The sequence below is a fragment of the Engystomops pustulosus genome, chromosome 6 (assembly GCF_040894005.1).
Source record: "Engystomops pustulosus chromosome 6, aEngPut4.maternal, whole genome shotgun sequence".
Lineage (NCBI taxonomy): Eukaryota > Metazoa > Chordata > Amphibia > Anura > Leptodactylidae > Engystomops > Engystomops pustulosus.
The window spans coordinates 49531067-49549472 of NC_092416.1; the positions used below are offsets into that span (position 1 = coordinate 49531067).

The 18406-nt window shown below is 41.9% G+C and overlaps 1 protein-coding gene across 1 annotated transcript; it reads left to right on the forward strand.

Moving 5' to 3' along the window:
* Positions 1-9656: 9656 nt before the first annotated feature.
* TMEM52 (transmembrane protein 52) lies at positions 9657-17502 on the forward strand. The gene is made up of 5 exons (XM_072155994.1): positions 9657-9845; positions 10889-10938; positions 11023-11067; positions 14262-14431; positions 15019-17502. The coding sequence occupies exons 1-5, from the start codon at positions 9783-9785 to the stop codon at positions 15321-15323; spliced, it is 633 nt and encodes a 210-aa protein (XP_072012095.1). The 5' UTR covers positions 9657-9782; the 3' UTR covers positions 15324-17502.
* Positions 17503-18406: the final 904 nt, after the last annotated feature.

Here is an 18406-nt window from a genome sequence, read left to right on the forward strand (position 1 = left end):
GACCAGGATCCAATTCTCACCAATTGATGGAGGAGCAAGACAATCATACGCCTCGCAGCTCCATGCACTGACTATGTGTGTGCTGTGTGGGTGCACCCATTAGTGAGAACATGATCCCCATTCTCCGGATTGTTGGTATCCCCTACAAGTGATACAGGTTTGTAAACATTACCTTTCCCATCCTCTTCATAAAGGTCTCAACTTTGACTTTAGATAGGGGATATCTGATCAGTGGGGGTCACTAGAATGGACCCCTTTAGTTCACAAGAATGGGGGCCCTTTTCTCACTAATGGGTGGAGTGGCAGTTTGAGCATGAGTCCTTCCCCTCCACTGAATACTATGGTAGCATTGTAAATTGCAGAGCACAGAATCTAGCTAGATCTCCAGCAATCTTACAGACAGTATACAGGCGGTCCCCTACTTAAGAACACTTGACTTACATACGATCCCTAGTTACAAACGGACCACTGGATATTGATAATTTATTGTACTTTAGTCCAAGGCTACAATAAACAGATGAAACAGTTATCACAGGTGTCTGTAATGAAGCTTTAGTGTTATTCCTGATTCTTATGACAACCCAACATTTTTAGAATCCAATTGTCACAGAGACGAAAAAATTTTTGGCTGGGATTACAATGATAAAATATACACTTCCGACTTACATACAAATTCAACTTGAGAACAAACCTACAGACCCTATCTTTTATGTAACCCGGGGACTGCCTGTATAGGCGATAGGAGATAGCCGATCAATGTGCTTGGGAATTTATGGTGCTCTAATGAGTGACGTGTCAGGAAGCATTCATTTACTTTGTGAGAACAAGAAGGGGCCCAACACCCATGAGGTGGCCTTGGGAGGCGCCACTTGCTGGATGACGGGGGGCGGCATCTTTGGGGCTAGTGATGTCTCCATTCCCCCGGCACATTTTTGTCCAGTATTGGTCATATATTGTTGCGTTCAGGCACAGTTGGAGAAGAGGAACTATTTGGCTATAAATCAGATTTTCAGCAGCGTGGGATCATGGAAGATGTAAGTTGCTGGTATTATTTTTATGGCTGGACTTTGACTCTCTTTATTTGTCCAGTAAGAGGAAGTGGCAATTTAGCCTGAATATTACTTGAGAATTGTCGCTCTGTTACAAGGGCACTCTGAGAATTGTTGTTAACCATAAACTAGATGTGTAAGATCTCACACCTACTACCTCTTGGAGCTTTAATCCATCCTCGATGATGTATAGAGCAACAATTAATGTAGAGAACTGTCCCCCTTGATGAAGCTGCAGCTGTGCACTCATTTCTGTATGTCCCTTTTATAAGACATCATGCCTTGTCTACTAATGGAAGACACTTAGACTAACTTTAAGGCGATGTAAGCTTTTGGGGAAAAAAATGGATACGCCTGAATTTGCTATTAGGAACTTGAAGGCCTGTGCCTAGCGTGTCCAGTTACAGAGTGGCTTACTCATTTTTGGAAAATGTTTTAATCTCATCCATGGCCTTAACCTGTTATCCACTACAGACTGGCAGTGGATAGTAACTTATAAACTACAGGTTAAACCATCCAGGGGGTCATTGTACAGTTTATAGAAATTAGAACATAGAGCTTAAAAGGATTGGCCACTCTTTTACATAAGTTGATCATGTGCCTTTAGTGCCTTAATAATAATCCCTGAATGTCTATCAAGTGACTCAGCAGTCCTGCTACTTACTTTAGTGCTGTGTGCAAACTCTCAGCGGAACTTTGTTTACATGCTTGAGCTCTGATGAATAAGAAGGGACTGCAGCAGGAGACTTGTGACTCACGGCTCTCCCCTCTTCCCTGTCAGTGAGGACGGACTGTGCGAGAAAGAGGCATAGTGGGTGACGCCATTAGCATGGACAAAAGGAATGAGATACAGGAAGTTGTGTATATACGCAGAGGGCAGCATGGTTAAAGCAGGGAAAGGCTTAAGCTCTCAAAGGCGAAAAAGATACAGGTCCATATACATGCGCGGACATGTCTAATGAAACAAATTGATTTAAAAGTGGCCAAGCCCTTTAAAGAGAACTTTTACCACCTTCACCAACAAAGAGTTGGAGTTGATGAAATGTCCTCTTTAATTGTCTTTAGGAGTTGGGTCAGAGGGATGTCATGACATATAAGAGTGGGATCATAGGGGAATCAAAGTATATAGTAGTGTGGACATAGAGTTTAACGATCTATTGGAGTAAAGACAATGGGAACTCAAGTGGAAAGTTGATAGAAGTGGGGGGGGGGGCACAGGGCATTATATTTTACTGGAGTAAGGAACAAGGGGGGTAAATGTCTATAAGAATGGGGGTACATGTGGTAACATTCTTTAGACATAGCCTTATAAGGTGTGTATCAGACCGTTACATTTCTTTAACCCCTTAACGCTGAAGCCACTTTTCACCTTCCTGACACGGCCCATTTTTTAAAATCTGACATGTGTCTATTTAAGTGGTTATAACTTTGGAACGCTTTAACATATCCAGTTGATTTTGAGATTGTTTTTTCGTGACACATTGTACTTCATGTTGGTCGAGAAAGTTAATGAATATGTTTAGTATTTATTTATGAAATAAATGGAAATTTGCCCAAAATTTTGAAAAAAACAATGTTTTCAAAATTCAAAATTTTCTACTTTTTGGAAAGTTGGTCATATCACTAAAATAACTTGATAACTAACATTTTCCATATGTCTGCTTTAACTTGGCATCATTTTTCAAACATCTTTTCCTTTTTTTAGGATGTTAGGAGGCTTATAACTTTAGGTGCAATTTTTCAGATTTTCACGAAAATCATCAAAACCTACTTTTGGAGGGTTAGTTTAGTTAGAAGTGACTTTATAAGGCCTACATGATAGAAAACCCCCACAAATGACACCATTTTAGAAACTACACCCCTCAAAATATTCATAACAACCTTTGGGAATTTTGTTAACCCTTTGAGCGTTTCATGAGGGTGAAAGATAAATGAAAGTGAAATTACAGAAATGTAATTTTATCTTACAATAGATTCATTGAACACTACAATTTGCACCTTCACAATGGGTTAAAAAGGAAAATGCATTTTACCATGTTTAGGGCAATTCCTCCTGAGCATGCCAATGCCCATTTTGTCACTGTACCCTGCTGTACGGGCACAGGGGGGCACTTGGAATGGAAAGAGCGTTGTTTCGTTTTTGCAGGGCAAATATGGATGAAAAGTTTTCATGTGACAGGATGCATTTGGAGAGCCATAATGGTACCAAAACAGAGGAAAGCCCCAACAAGAGACACCATTCTGGAAAGTACACCCCTTGGAGAGTTTAGCAACGTGTAATTTGTGTATTTGCCCAAACAGGTGTTTGATTCAATTAGGCCCCAAAAGGGAAAAAAGGTGAAAATGTTCTCAAAAAAGTCACTTTTACCCCAAATTTTTGTAAGCCACAAGGGATAAAAGATGAAACAACTCCCATAAATGTGTAAAACTATTTCTCCTAAGCACAGAACTGCACCACTTTTGCATATAAAGTGTTGTATGGGTACACAGTAGGGCTCAGAAGGGAAGGAGGGGCTTTGGCCTTTTAGAAGCCAGATTTGACAATCATCCATTACATGTGTCAGGATGCATTTGGAGAGCCCTAGTGGTACCAAAACAGAGGGGAACCCCAACAAATGTCACCATTTTGGAAAGTGCACCCTTTGGAGAATTTAGCTAGGTGTAATATGTGTATTTTCCCCCACAGGTGTTTGCTTCAATTAGGTCCCTAAAAGGAAAAAGATGAACATTTTCCCAAAAAAGTCACTTTTACGGCTAATTTTTGTATCCCATAAGGCATTAAAGATGAAACAACCCCAAAAAATGTGTACTAGCATTTCTCCCGAGTATAAAATTGCCCCACACATGCAAATAAAATGTTGTATGGGTACGCAGTGAAGCTCAGAAGGGAAAGAGGGGCGTTGGCCTTTTAGAAGCCAAATTTGACAAACATCCTTTACATGTGTCAGGATGCATTTAGAGAGCCGTAGCGGTACCAAAACAGAGGGGAACCCCAACAAGTGTCACCATTTTGGAAAGCACACCCCTTAGAGAATTTAGTAAGGTGTAATATGAGTATTTGTCCATATAGGTGTTTGATTTAATTTTGGCTTAAATAGGACAAAGGTGAACATTTTCTTATAAAGGTCATTGTACCCCTAATTTTTTATAGCCACAAGGGATAAAAAAAATGTAATAACCCCCCAAAATGTGTAAACCTATTTCTCTCGAGTGTAGAAGTACCTCACATGTGTATATAAAATGTTGTATGGGCGCACAGTAAAAGGGAAGGGGGATGTTTGCCTTTTAGAAGCCAAATTTGACAGAAATGTTTGACATGCATTTGGAGAACCCTAGTGGTATAAAACAGATAAGAATCCGAAAAGTGACCCTAATTTTTGAACACACACCCCTTAGAGAATTTTGCAATGTGTAATATATGTATTTGACCCTACAGGTGAATGATCCAATTAGGCCCTAAACATTAAAAAGGTGAAAATTTTCCTATAAATGTCACTTTACTCCTAATTTCTGTAAGCCACAAGGGATAATATATTAAATAACCCCGAAAAAGGTGTAAAACTATTTCTCCTGAGTGTAGAAGTACCCCACATGTGCATATAAAATGCTTTATGGTCGCACAGTAGAGGAAAAGAGGGGTGTTTGTCTTTTAGAGGCCAAATTTGCAAGAAATCCTTCACATGTGTCAGGATACATTTGGAGAGCCGTAGTGGTACCAAAGCAGAGGAAAACCCAAAAAGTGACCCTAATTGTTGAATGTACACCCCTTGGGGAATTTAGCAAGGTGTAATATGTGGTGTAGTGTAATACACGTCGTGAAATGAGCATTTGAACATACAGGTGGTTTCCAAATACGATGTGCGATGGAGTCCAAGATGGAAATTGCAATTATTTCTGGAACGTTCAGTGCCCGTTATGTGGCGCCCCTTATGAAATAATGGAGGGGTATAGGGAGCAACGGGACATAACAGTTGTTAAATTATTCATTTTACTGAATTCACAACAGATTGGGCGTGAATTGTGAATGTGTTGCGTATAAGGAGGTAGAATAGACCAGGGGACCATCTAAACTTTTGTCACACTTGGAGTTGTCGCAGGTCTCTTAGTAGTATATAGTGTCCATCCTTAGTATATAGTGTCCATCCTTAGTATATAGTGTCCATCCTAACTCCTCTTTTGGAACAAACTCTTTTCTGAGTCCTTCCTTTAGAAGCAGCAGAATTTACCGTGAAAATGCTGCCCTGAAAAAATACAGGAACATCTAAACCAGAGGTACTGGGGCCCCGTCCTTCTTGTCCCAATATTAGTTTCCTAATATCTTCCTCTTGAAAACGGAGAAATGATACGGCAGGACCTGCACATTGGAACAGCTCGTAAGAGTTGTACAGCGTAATCTGTACAATGTACATGGCCAGCGCTTTTGTACCATATCTTCGTTTTTCGTAGGGAAATTATCGCCAAGTGTTGCTCTTATTCACTCTAGCGATGCCCATTGTGACGAATATTGCTGCTTTTAGCTGGACCAAATCGACCAGCCAATAGCGGCAAACATGGACAGAGGGGGGCAACAAAACCCCTCTGAACCACAAGGCAAAATTGGTGGCTGTCAGGAACAGCCGCCACCCTGCCCCGATCACCGTGTCTACAGACATGGTGATCGGTATTACTGATGTCATAAGTAAATTCGCTGCTATCGGCTCGTCTGAATTGATGAACCAGTAGCAGCGATAATAAACTGGGGGTGTGTGGGGGGGACGTAACCCTTCTGGTCCATGGGGCAGGATGGATGGCTGTCAGGAACAGCCGCCGTCTTACCCCGATCACTGTGTCTGACCGGTGTTGGCAAGTCACTACCCGCCGCACCGTTCTATTACAACGCGCGTTGGGAATAGGCTATACAATCTTTATTTTTTAAGCAATTTAGACAAATAAGGGCTTATTTTTTGCGAGACGCGATGCACTGTAAAAAAAACTTTATTTTAGAGGGTGTTTAGCTTATCGAAGCAATTTTATTAACTTTTTTCGTGTGGAGGAAAATAAAATCATCGATTCTTGTTTTGGATTTTTAGCATTTTTTGGGGGGGGTGTTCGCTGTAGCATAACAATAATATATTATTTTTATTCTACGGATCACTACGATTACGGTGATACCTCATTTATATAGTTTTCTTTTTATTTGTCCAATTTTATTGAAGGAAAACTAGAATAGAAAAAATTGCATTTGTTTTAGTATTGCCATCTTTATAGCGGCATAACTATAGTATTTTTTGGTTGACGGAGCTGGTTGTGAGCTTATTTTTTGCGTGACAAGTTGTTCTTTTCAGTGGTATCATTTTGGCGCTTGTAACTTTTTCGGATCACTTTTTAGAACATTTTTTGTAAAGCAATTTGATAAAAAGTTTTAATTTTTGGCAAGTTTTTGGGGGTTTTTTTTTACCAAGTTCACCTAGAGGGTCCAATTATGATTAGGATTTATTGTACAGATTGTTACGGACGCGGCGATACCAAATAAGTGGGTTTTTTTTGTGATTTAGTGTATTTTATACTTTATTACATGTGTAAAGGGAAATGTGGTGTTTGGGGGGACTTTCACTTTCTTTTATTATTTATTTTTATTTTAAAAAACCTTTATTTATTTATTTTTACTTTTTTTCCAGTTACTGCCATCTAAGCTTGAACAAGTGATCTTCTGATCACTTGTTCAAGCTATTTTACAGGTTACACAGTGCAATACAGATGTATTGCACTGTGTAATGTAAGACACTGAGCATGCTGCGCATGCCCAGTGTCTTACAGCCGGGTCCTGCCAGAAGGCAGGACCCGGCTTCCGGATGAAGATCTCGCAGCCCCGGGCACCGGCAGTCCCGGGGCTGCGATCGGAGCAGCGGACCCCCCCGGTAAGCGCCGCGGGGGGGTCCGATTCCCCGCAGATTACATTTAAATGCCTCTGACACGCCGCGGTCAGCGCGACCGCGGCGTGTTAGGGGTTAACACCCGCGATCGGAGAAATCTCCGATCGCGGGTGTTAGAGGCAGGTGTCGGCTATAATATATAGCCGACACCCGCAGCTTCTGGCGCCGGCTCCGTTCAGGAGCCGGCGCCAGAAGCTTGACGTAATAATACTGCATTTTGCGGGAACGCACCTCCCGCCATGCAGTACTATTACGTCAAATGTCGGGAAGGGGTTAATGAGGACTAGAGCCTAGGGCAGAAGCAACTTCTGAAAAAATATCATTTTTATTGGCTAGGACAGTTTCTCAACTGGTATAGTGATAAGTCACAATAACTATTTAGGTGTGTAGTAACTCTGGTGTCCTGGAACTGCCTCAGATATTCATGGTTCATCAGTAAAGGATTGTGTATAAAGCAGTGGATTTGTTATGCTGCCTGTGTGAATAAGAATCAGTCTTTATTGAACACATACCTTCCAATATAATTATCATTTTATCTTAATATGGCGGATAGTATTGATATCACTTGCATGAAAACAAATCCTGATTGTTATGCAAACTGGCGGCACAGCAAGTCCATTTATTTCACTTTCCAGTATAAGTGACTCTATGGATTTCCATACAATTAGTATATTACAAACAGATTTTCTGTACAGAAAAAATTCAGTTTGGGAATATGGGAATCTTATGGTAATTATTGAAATCCTTTGCACACATTAAGGAAAAAAATAGCTAATGTCTTCTATGAGTCATAGTAAGAAATGGAATTAACTTGTAGTAGAGTAGAGTTTGAACTCCGACCCCCTGCCACCGCAAAATTATAGAATAAAACTGTCCTTAGATGAACTGAGGGTATACAGTAGGTGATCAGCACAGGGTTATTGGTCCAACAGTTCTATAAATAAAATGATATGATTGAAACGCTGTATTACGACAGCCCACGTAAGGATTGTGTATGTGGTCACGCTGAGACATGGCTATTGCAAAAGATCCAAATCTGTTGCCAGTCTAAGCTGCCACCTTGACAAGATGGTATCAAAAGCCTAAATCAGCCTAAATTATTCTGTCATCCGTAAATCACCCATTTGGCTCGTTCTAAAAACTGATGATATGATGGAAAGGAGACTTGCATTGGGCTTCTGAAGAAAATAATGCTCAGCAGTTTGTGTCCAACTATTCGCTGAAATAACGGAAGGCCTAAGGTAAGATGGGAAAGTGCATAATAACAGACACCACTGCAAGTCCATTGAATTTGGGTCTGGAGGGCAGCGGTGGATTATAATATTGGCGGTAGCCTGGTGCCCAAGCCTTTTAGGGGGTTCATTGCCACCCAAAGCACCCACCTAATCTTTTACTCTGAAAGGTCATTGGCTTCGCCAATGAAATCTTTGAAGTACACATGTACACAAGAACCGGGGGTCGGTTCCAGGTTTCAGTAGGCCCCTGGGCATCAGAGCCTCCGTGGGCCCCTTTGCAGTTAACACACATGGCGGCATTAAAAATTCAGAAACCAAAACAGTCTCTTGTTCCCTAGTATATAAAACCAAGCAGCCCCCTTGTAGTTATTTTATATAAGCTCCCGTTACACCCTATAGATTCAATAGATACGGCCCCCCTCTCCCCATGGAGCCTGTACAGCCTTAGGTGCCCCCCCAGCACTTGCCCAGGTATGCCCAGTGCTGGCGCCGGCCTTGACAAGAACTAAAGGTCCTAAAGCAGGTAGAAGGGATGCATCCTCCATTCTCCAAAAAGTTTTATTCTTAGCATTTATTATTAGTATGATACGTAGGAAGTGGCTCCAGACTTGTAGGGGCTGTAATATTCATACAATGAAAAGGATAACACCCAGGTGTTACTGGTTGGGGGGTGGGTGAACCGTGTCCGGACTTTTAACTGAAATCTGAGTTTGTGTTCTGCAAACCCAAACCCGCAATGTTCCGGTCTGCTCATCACTAGTTATTCATCCAGAAACTGCCTTAAAGGGAACCTGCCACCACAAATCTACCTATAAAGGTAGATCGAGTGGTAGGTGGATCAATGGGACGTGAGGATAGCCCTTTTAAGCCTCTTTTCTCCTCCTACTCACCATCTTCGGCGCGCAGCTGCTCGTAGCTGCGCGCCGAAGATGGTGAGTAGGAGGAGAAAAGAGGCTAACGGGGTGTGGAGTAGCCCCCTCGTGTAACCTCAGATGCGGCTACTCCACGCCCCAGTATATAATAAAATTAGCATAAAAGTTTGATAAAAGTTACTAAAAAAGTGTGGGGACGTGAGTATTAGCCCTTAAAAGGGCTATCCTCACGTCCTATTGATCCACCTACCACCCGATCTACCTTTATAGGTAGATTTGTGGTGGTAGGTTCCCTTTAAGGAAGCCAGAACTGGGCCTGCCATGTGGCATCCGTATTTTTCATGTTCCCATACACCTCTATTGGAAGACAGGAGATGAAAACATATACAGGAATAGGAGCTGAATTTCACGTCCATGTGCATGGATCCATTACAAGTTAGGTGCCAGCACACAGATGACACTCAGGTGTCTGGGTTTGGGTCTGTGTTGTGGCGGTGCTGTACAGTATACAGTAGTAGTGGGGGAGGAGTCTCAGCAGCAGCGGGGCGGGGCCGGGAGATGGGCGGGCGCGCGGCTATAAACCGCGGTGATGTCAGCGGCTTTGCTTCTCAGTGTGTATTAGCGCTGCTCGCGGTGTGTGTGCGGCTGGAGCTGAGCAGCGGGGCTGTGCTGCAATCCTTCGATACCAAGTGTTAGCGGCCTGGGGTGGAAGCCATGACGGTGCGTGGATGTTACCCGCCGGGGAGGCTGCTGCTGCTCGGCTGCCTGCACATCACGGTAATGTCTCCCCCTTCTCCGGGCTTCTTTGTTCTCTGGATATGGGGGGGCCCTGCACACCATGTGCGCCCCCACCTCCGCACAGCTCCTGCTCTATTGCCAGGGATTCATTGGCAGGGGCTGGCTGCAAGAGGTTCTGCAGCAGCTGGCAGTCTGATTCCTTTTCTGCTGCATTTCAATCTTTTTTTTTTTTTTTCCTGCAGCCCCTTCCAGGCCAGACCCCCCCCCCCCTCTCCTTTCTGTGGCCTCCTTCTCCTGCAGCTGCTGCTGCACCTCCCCTCTATGCAGCATAGAGCCCCAGCCAAGAAATATTCCATGTGTATATACAGTGCCTATGGGGTTTCTGTAAAATATTAGGCTTTCACTCTCATACTTTGGTTAGAAATGATTCTATAAATTATTCTGTTATAAGATTGAGAGAAAATTGTTTTTTACTTTGTAATAATCCCAGATTGTAACCTTTTACAAGTGACAGATTAGGAATTAATAAAAGGTTTATTAGAAAATGGCCAGAAACAGATAAATTCCTGATTAATAGTATAGTAGTAGTAGTAATGATGGTATATGATTGTTCTCTTCCAGATTCTTAGAATAAATAAAATATATGTTGCTTTCCCTCTGAATTAATAAGGATATTATTAAAAAAGTGTGTAAATGTCTTAAATCTGGATTAGATTTTTTTTTTTTAATACAATATTACAAGGATTTTTTTTTTTTTAAATTTTTTGTTATTGATACACTAAACCCGAACTTGGTTGGTTTGGATTCTATGTATATTTTCTGTAGTTCTGGGCTGTGTTAATTCTGTGAGATTATACTGTGTATAATCTCCTGGGATCTGGTGTCTGCAGTAGTCTGGCCTTGTCGCCTTCCTCCTCACTAGGTGCCTATGTGAATAATGATTTCCTGGCAGCGCTGCGTGATGTCATGGGCTCGCTATGTCTCCAGGATGAGTGTTTATTTTTACAGGATTACAGGAACATCGAAGAACTACGTGACATTCGCCTTCTATAATAACTTTTTTTTTTTTTTCCCCCCTTCAGATTACCCTGTGTCTGGCCGATGATGATCGTGACCATGATTGTCAAGCTGGGTAAGTATTTCATTTACAAAGTCTTCATTCAGCTTTACTAGAAATGAGGCTTTTTTTTCATAAGTATTTTTTTTTTCTTTTTAGCAATTGTCCCCAGGGATCTAACTGGGTCAACCTCTGGTATGTCTGGTGAGTATCTCCCTCTTACGTATTTTTTTCCTCCATTTACTGTAGCAGTTGATGTAGTATATTGAGCATATAATTGGTGTGTATGCATTGACCCTCCTTCATTCACCTGGGGCAGTCTACACCCCCCTATATTTAAGATCCCAGGGACCTTCAAAGCCTCCTTCCCCACCATAATTTTGTAGTCTTAAAGTGGATTGAGAATAACTTTATGGAAAACAACATTATGTATGTTACCTAGTGTCAAAGGTGGCATGAAAATGCGTAAAAGTTTCAAAGCTTTTTAAGGGCTTGAATAGGGGTTGAAAACCATGGCTACTTTCTTCCAAAACGGCACCACCACGACCAAGTGTATTGGTTTGGTATTGCATCTAAGCTCCATTCATGTCTATGCAGCTGCAATACTAGCACTACCATGGTCAGGTTTGGTGCTGTATTAGGAAGAAAGCGGCCATGTTTTTAAACAGGCGGACAATCCCTTTAACGTTGTGCTTTACCTGTACTTTCTTTGGATCTCCGGTGAACCATATGCACCTTTTCAGTAAGGCTCTCCCCCTGCGTGGCACGCTACTGCCACAGTGTGAAAAATGTGCCCTGAAAGGGACTTGCCAAAAGTTGCCCATAACTTTCTAGTGATTTTTTTCAGAACCCAAGACATGTGATAAAGTTGTCATCGCTGGGAATGGCTTGAACTCGTGTGTGAAGGGAATGTAGAGCAGATTAGCTATAGATTTATTCCCCTTTAAGTGTCTCCGTACTCTCCCTCTTCTGATGAAATTGACTAGCGAGTTAATTTTGATAAAAGCCGCTCTGTTTGCTTAGCAGCTTTTACCGGTGGTTTGTAGTATTTGCACTTTTTTGTGCCATCTGTTAGTCGCTGAAAGCAGCTTCTTCTCTGTGCTGCAGTGAAATTGAGGCTGATGTTTGTTTTCTGACCCCCACTGGCATTAAAAGCTGGTACAGAAATAGACTTAACCATGTGTCCTGCGGCTGCGGAGTATCGTATGAGCGGAATAACCCTCGGGTTTATCATGTGATGGTCCCTGGCTCTTTCGGCTTGAGACTGTAATGAATCTTATTTTGATCTAATCTGAACACTAGGTAAATAAGATGTCTGTGTAGAGCAGGGTTCATGTGTTTTGGCTTACTGTTGCTGGTTTTTCAGGTTATTACAGGGGATAGTGGTCAACAAATTCTCACTAGATTACAGTGCCATTATAGGGGTTGGGTAGCTGGATCAAGTTCTCTGCTAATCCACAGAATGGGGTATAACTTGCCCACAGTTTTCCAGTGGTGGTTCGGCAGGTCAGACATGTGCTGCCATAACTTTCACTAACTGGCACGAATGTCGATGGCCGAGCGCAGTAGAGATGAAGAGGGCAGCAGCCACATGTGTGACCAGCTGCTCTTTTTTGGGGGGTACAGTGGAGATGGTACAGACAGAGATAGTCGCCCCATGTGCTGGCTGCTCTCTTAATCTCTATGGCGCCTACTAGGATTGCGGATTTTGGTTCTCTATCTGTCAACGCCATAAAGATGTTCTCCATCTCGGGGCACGATGGGTACAATGGATCCCTATTCTTGTGATCTGTGGGGTTCCCATCATTTAGGGCCCCTAGCTTGTTGGTGGGGGCTAACTTGCCTGTCACTGGAGAACCCCTTTAAGTTAAACAAGTTTTGGACTCTGAATACTGGTGTCATAAAGATGTTCCAAACCTACTGACAGATTTGCCCAAAATGGGAAAATACAATGAGTAGAAAAGGAGAGGATGGTCTAATTGTGACAACCATGATTGAACAACGAAAATGGGAAAGGGTGAACATGGAAGGAGACTGTAGAATCACCCACCATGTGCTGATAAAAAATCCATTGGACCCTATCTGACTCTGGCTGGCAGTAAGGATTACTCTCCTGCCCTTGGCTGTAAGCACTAGCCCTTCGTTTGATTCCTTTGTTAATTTTTCTTGTCTAGTCTGTCTAGGGGTTGGATAGACTCTGTACATTTTGGGAAATCTTGGCTAATATGTGGGTTTTATTTCTGGGTTTTCAATGTGTTTGCAGCTGTTTCTGGTAATTGGCCTCAAGGAAGCAAAAGATGACTGAAGGTCTATTTTAGGATAAAGAGAAGATTAAAGCTATGGGGGTCAACATGTTTGTAGTGACCTCGATGAGGAAGTTATCCATCTGGATGGTGAACTCTGACCAGGCTGACTGCAGTTGTCAATAGGCTTTGTTTAAGATCTGACCGTAGGAAATCTATGACTCCCATTTCATTACCTCTGCTTTGTCTGCCTTTGCCATCATTTTTTAATGTAATGAGTGTAAAAAAAATATGTAGTGTATTATAAATTGGTGCTCACTCTTGTACTTTATATATCAAGAAAGTGACGCTGAACTATTAATAGCTGTATATTGGTAAATTACCTAATATCCTGCCCCCTACACTTACCTTATGTGAGTGTGTGTGTTTGTGTCCCCTTTAAGTAATATACTTTGGTTACTAAAAGCAGTTCTATGAGTGATCCACTTTTAAGGTATCATTGGGTTATAAAAGTTCTCTGCACAGTTATTCTTGAATTGTAGAAGCACAATGAAACAGGAATTCATGTTTCCTATATAGAATACATTCATTACATACACAGCATAACCTTACACATGACATCTTTTCTACAAAAAGTTTGAATACTAGAAACTTCTGGATGTTGAGTTCTTTGCCTTATACGGCGTGGTGCTGGTGTGCATTGTCTTCTACCTGTCATAAGGCGCTGTAATGATCATTGCCCTATAAAACCAAAGAAAACATCTCCTCTTAAAAATGCTGTATCACATGTGTGCACACAGGATTGTGGGAAGTCACCTAGTACTACGTTTGTATTGACCATAACCTTGGTTATGTCTGGTGTAAAATGTCTGATAACAAGGAGCAATAGACTGATTGGCCCTGCAAACTCTTAACATGGAGATCCTTGCACTCTTTTTTTTTTTTTTCCACAATGTGCTGTTTGGGAGTTTGCTTACGGCTTTTTCACGTAGCGCCTTGGTGCCAACTATAAATTAAGGCGGTCCACTAACTTTCCATGAAGCTATTGTATCTGGGCCCAGTGACAAAGCCTTTTGATTAGACGCGATGCCAAAGTGAGAATTTCTCTGTCTGTGTTTATGTAGACTCAATCCTCTCTTTCTCTCTCTGCCTCAGGCTGATCCTGGTCACCATATTTCTGCTCTTGCTTTGTGGGACTACGGCCAGCTGCATCAAGTTCTGTTGTAAAAAGAAGAAACCGCCTGTGCAGACCCTGCCAAACCATCCCTATGAAGTGACCGTGATCGCAATAGACAATGACAGCACCATCCATAGCACGGTTACCTGTAAGTATAAGCCAAGCGCAGTCTGTGGTACTAGGTCACCTTATTGTGTGTTAATAAGATAAGCGGCAGACTGTGTGTGTGTGTCCCAAAAGTAATTGCCAAATGGTGTATGTTCATGTGCATTACAGAATTGGAAAATGATTTCAGTTGGAGAAGATTTTCACCCAAATAAAAAAAAAAAAAACCCTAAAATAACTTGTCACGAAGAGCTGCCACTGATTGGATAGATGGCCTTTGTGGCTCTACTGTGGTATCTTTTTTTGATCTTTAATGAGAGCCAATTTGCATACCCCTTTCCCAGAAATCACTTGCCTGATAATAAACGGTGCCGATTGGTGGTCTCCATAAGGAGGGGATGGTACACTATTAGACTTAATGAAGATGCTGTTATCCGTGGACTTTAAAGAAGTGTGGATACCCTCTTATAGTCAATTTATAGTATCATTTAAATACTCCTCTCCCAGAAATGCTTTAACTTGCAGTAAACACTCACTTTCTTCAATGCAGGGCCAATATTAATTACATACAGGTTTTTTGATGTGTGCAGTGAAATTATTCTTAACTCTTTCCTTTCTCTCTCCTTGCAGCGTACAGCTCTGTTCAGTATCCTCACATGTTTGCCTTTGGTGACCCTGACAGAAGTGCCCTGTCACCCCCTGCTTATAGTCTCTATGCTCTAGAGCTCCCTCCAGCCTATGAAGAAGCAATCAAGATGGCAAAGCCCAGTAATGAGGTTGGCACCTCTGTAGCTGGCCCAAAACTAGAGGATATCACTGAGCACGAGGGGCCTGAAGAAGAGCCAGATCAGCAACCAGAGCAGCCAGCAGTGTCCAATGTCACTGACTCACCTCCCCAGTATGAAGAGACTGAAATTACAAGTCAGGTCCAGTGATGACTAACTATAGATCAGGAACCCTCTCTTCCCGCGGCGCGGCCTGGAATCTTAAAGGATCATGTTCTGCTACAGTTGCCAGGGGATAAGATCCTCCCCTTCCCCCAATCTGTTTGCAGTGCTGTGACCTACATATAAGGTTTGAACTTTCTAGATGAAGCCTTCAGGTACTCTAGACTCATATCATGTGAACAGGATATTAATACCCTGTGTCTGTCCTGTAAATACCTGGTGTCTCCTCTCGGCTAATGGATGTTCCATCTGCAAAAATCGTCTCTCAGCTTGGATGCAGTCAATACCGTTTATTAACTCTTCCATAATATTCATATGTAGGCCTGCTTGCATGTATGGGGTTGTAAAGAAACCCTGCATGCTAAACCACTCTTGGAGCAGCCATCCTACTGTTCAGGAGCAGTTTCCATCTCGGTATAGTATTTTAGAAAAACTTGTAAATAGAAGTTTTTTGCTCTTGTGTCAAATTATTAAGTAACAAAACCGGATTTGAGAATGCTTAACCATAGAAGGCCAAACCGTGGCCAGTCTGGACTGTGCACTGGCCGGATTGACTGATGCAGAAGATGGGACTACATGCATCATAGTGATATCGTGCAAGGAGTCCCTTCTTAATATTCCCTTAAAGGATATTGTGTACTTGGGTTTGGGCATGTTAAACCACTCGCAGGATGTTAAGCAGCCAAGGTTTAGCACACCAGGAAGGAGATATGTATGGGAACTCTCATTTGACTTTACGTAGAGAGAACCAAAATTATGGTGACAAGTGAAGTGGTGGATGCATGCACTAGAAAGATGAATTTTGGAGAGAAAGTAAATCTGGCTTCTTTTCGCACTTGTTTGGAAGTAAGGTGTGCCATACAAGACACCACTGGGCTGCTCTTGCGAACTTGCACCTATTTTTACAGTATAAGGGTCTTGCACATAAATGTAGTTTTGAGCCATACACACAGGCGCTGTTGTCTCACTCACAATGATGGTTTCTATAGCCCTGTGTGCAAGCCGACTGCACAAACCACAGCGTTTTTAGCAGGTCCTATTCCTGCCTGAGTTTGTGGCTTGAACAGTCTTCTCTGTCTTCGGCGCACAAGTGGAGCTCACACGCTGATGAAATTCGGTTTGCAAAAAAACGGACCACATGTATTTTTGTGGCTTGTGAATGCACAGGTAGCCTTAAAGGGGTTGGTCGGAGGTTTGAAACCATTGCTTTCTTCCAAGAACGGTGCCACACCTGACCGTGGATTGTACTGGTATTGCAACTCGGCTGTATAGAGATGAATGGAACAGAGTTCATATATTTGCACAAAATCTGGTCACTTGTGGCGTATGTTTTCTCCTCCCTCAAAGGAAATCTACCAGCATACAGTCCTTCATTCTGGTGGTAGATGTCCAGTTTTAGGTGAAAGGGCATTTTTGCAGGCCAATCCTTAGAAAATTGAAACCTTGCTGCATAACAAAATGCTAGCAATTTGGTGCCCCCTCCCCAGTACCAGTGAATGGCTACCTTTAAGGAAAGCTGGTGACAAACATCCCCAATTACAGCTCTAAGGTTTTCACCAGTTTCCCAAAGGATTATTAAAAATTGCATCCAGTTGTTTAATAGTTTATTAATTTCACAAGCTTAAATTTAAAAGATTAAAGTCCTTCCCTCTAAATTTTTAATAGGTATTACATATATAACTCCATTGCTCTTGCTTAATGTTTTGTGGCCATGTGTTAATGATGTATCTGCAGTCCTCGTAGTGTTGAATTAACTCTACTTCTACTGGATGTCCCAGATAAAGGAGTGACTATGCACAGCACATGTAGCATGATTACCTCTTCACCAGTTTGTGCCAATCGTCCTGAACATTCCTCGTCTTATCTTGGGATTGAGGTTCCTATCAATCTTTGTCCTCCTTCTTGCAGAAGGATCCACATTTTATCTAGCAAATTGCTGGCATGAGAACTCGTTGCTACGTAACGGAATTGACTTCTGTAAATATCCAAATCATTCTGTTATGAAGAACTTGCAGTACATATATATATATTTTTTTTCTTTTGAAGTGTATAGTTATGTAGATTTATGGTATGTTTTAAAGTATACATCGCATATGTAACAGTTTAACTTTTTTATTAACCAATGTTCAGTATGTAAAATGCCAATAAAATTCTATCTGCTCAGCAACTCATAAGTGTGTTTTTTTTTTTTTTTTTTTTTGTCGTCTTCTTCCCCTGTGTATACCTGTGGCGTCTGTCTTAAGAGGTTTGTATGTAATTTTACAAGGCTACTATTACCACCGTACTGGTCACACTCCATCTCCTTGTAACTCAAGTACTGTACATGATGTACTGTGTGCCCCTTGTGGCATTAGGAATCTTGCCCTGCCTCACTTGGTGCTCAATTTAGCAGCTGGATAGAACAAGGCTGCATTTAAGATGCCTTGTTGGTGTTAATTTGTGGGGTGTGCGCTTTTTGCCAGTTATTCATGTATGTGGAAGGTTTATATTGCCTGGTACACTATACAGGAGAAGGATCTCTAATAAAGCAGATGTAAAATCACCAGTAGAGGTTCCATAGGCGCATATGGTTTATGTATTACTGGCCTAGAATACAGCTGCATTTTTTCAGAAATTTGGATCAAGCGTCCAGGAAAAACAAACCAAAAAAAATCAATGCTCACTTTTGTTAAATGTCTTGTCAGTTCATTTTGTTTAGATGATTAACCCTTCTGCTATACAGCCGCTGAACAAGATCATCTGACACCTCGGCACACTGGACGTAAGGGAGCCCACACAAAGCAGATTTATAATCTGCACAGATTTGAGGTTTATTTATTTTTTTCCTACCTTTGGGAAGAAATCTGTGGATTTGGATGTAAACCACAGATATTCATTTCAGTGCAGAAAGTCTTTGCACTGGATAAATGGTAGCTTCAGTGAAATGTGTTTTCCTGCTCTAAAATCCAGAATGTGTGCAGGGACCCTTAAAAAAATCTATTATTAAGAGTTGGACTTGTCATCTTCCAGCCTTCTACCATTTCAATCTATGCATTGTGAACCAAACATACCTTGAAAATGCTGTAGCTACA

Coding starts and splice junctions, on each gene's coding strand:
- TMEM52 (XM_072155994.1), top strand. CDS start 9,783: ATGACGGTGCGTGGATGTTACCCGCCGGGGAGGCTGCTGCTGCTCGGC. Junction 9,846..10,888: donor TCGGCTGCCTGCACATCACG/GTAATGTCTCCC, acceptor TCCCCCCTTCAG/ATTACCCTGTGTCTGGCCGA. Junction 14,432..15,018: donor CATCCATAGCACGGTTACCT/GTAAGTATAAGC, acceptor CTCTCCTTGCAG/CGTACAGCTCTGTTCAGTAT.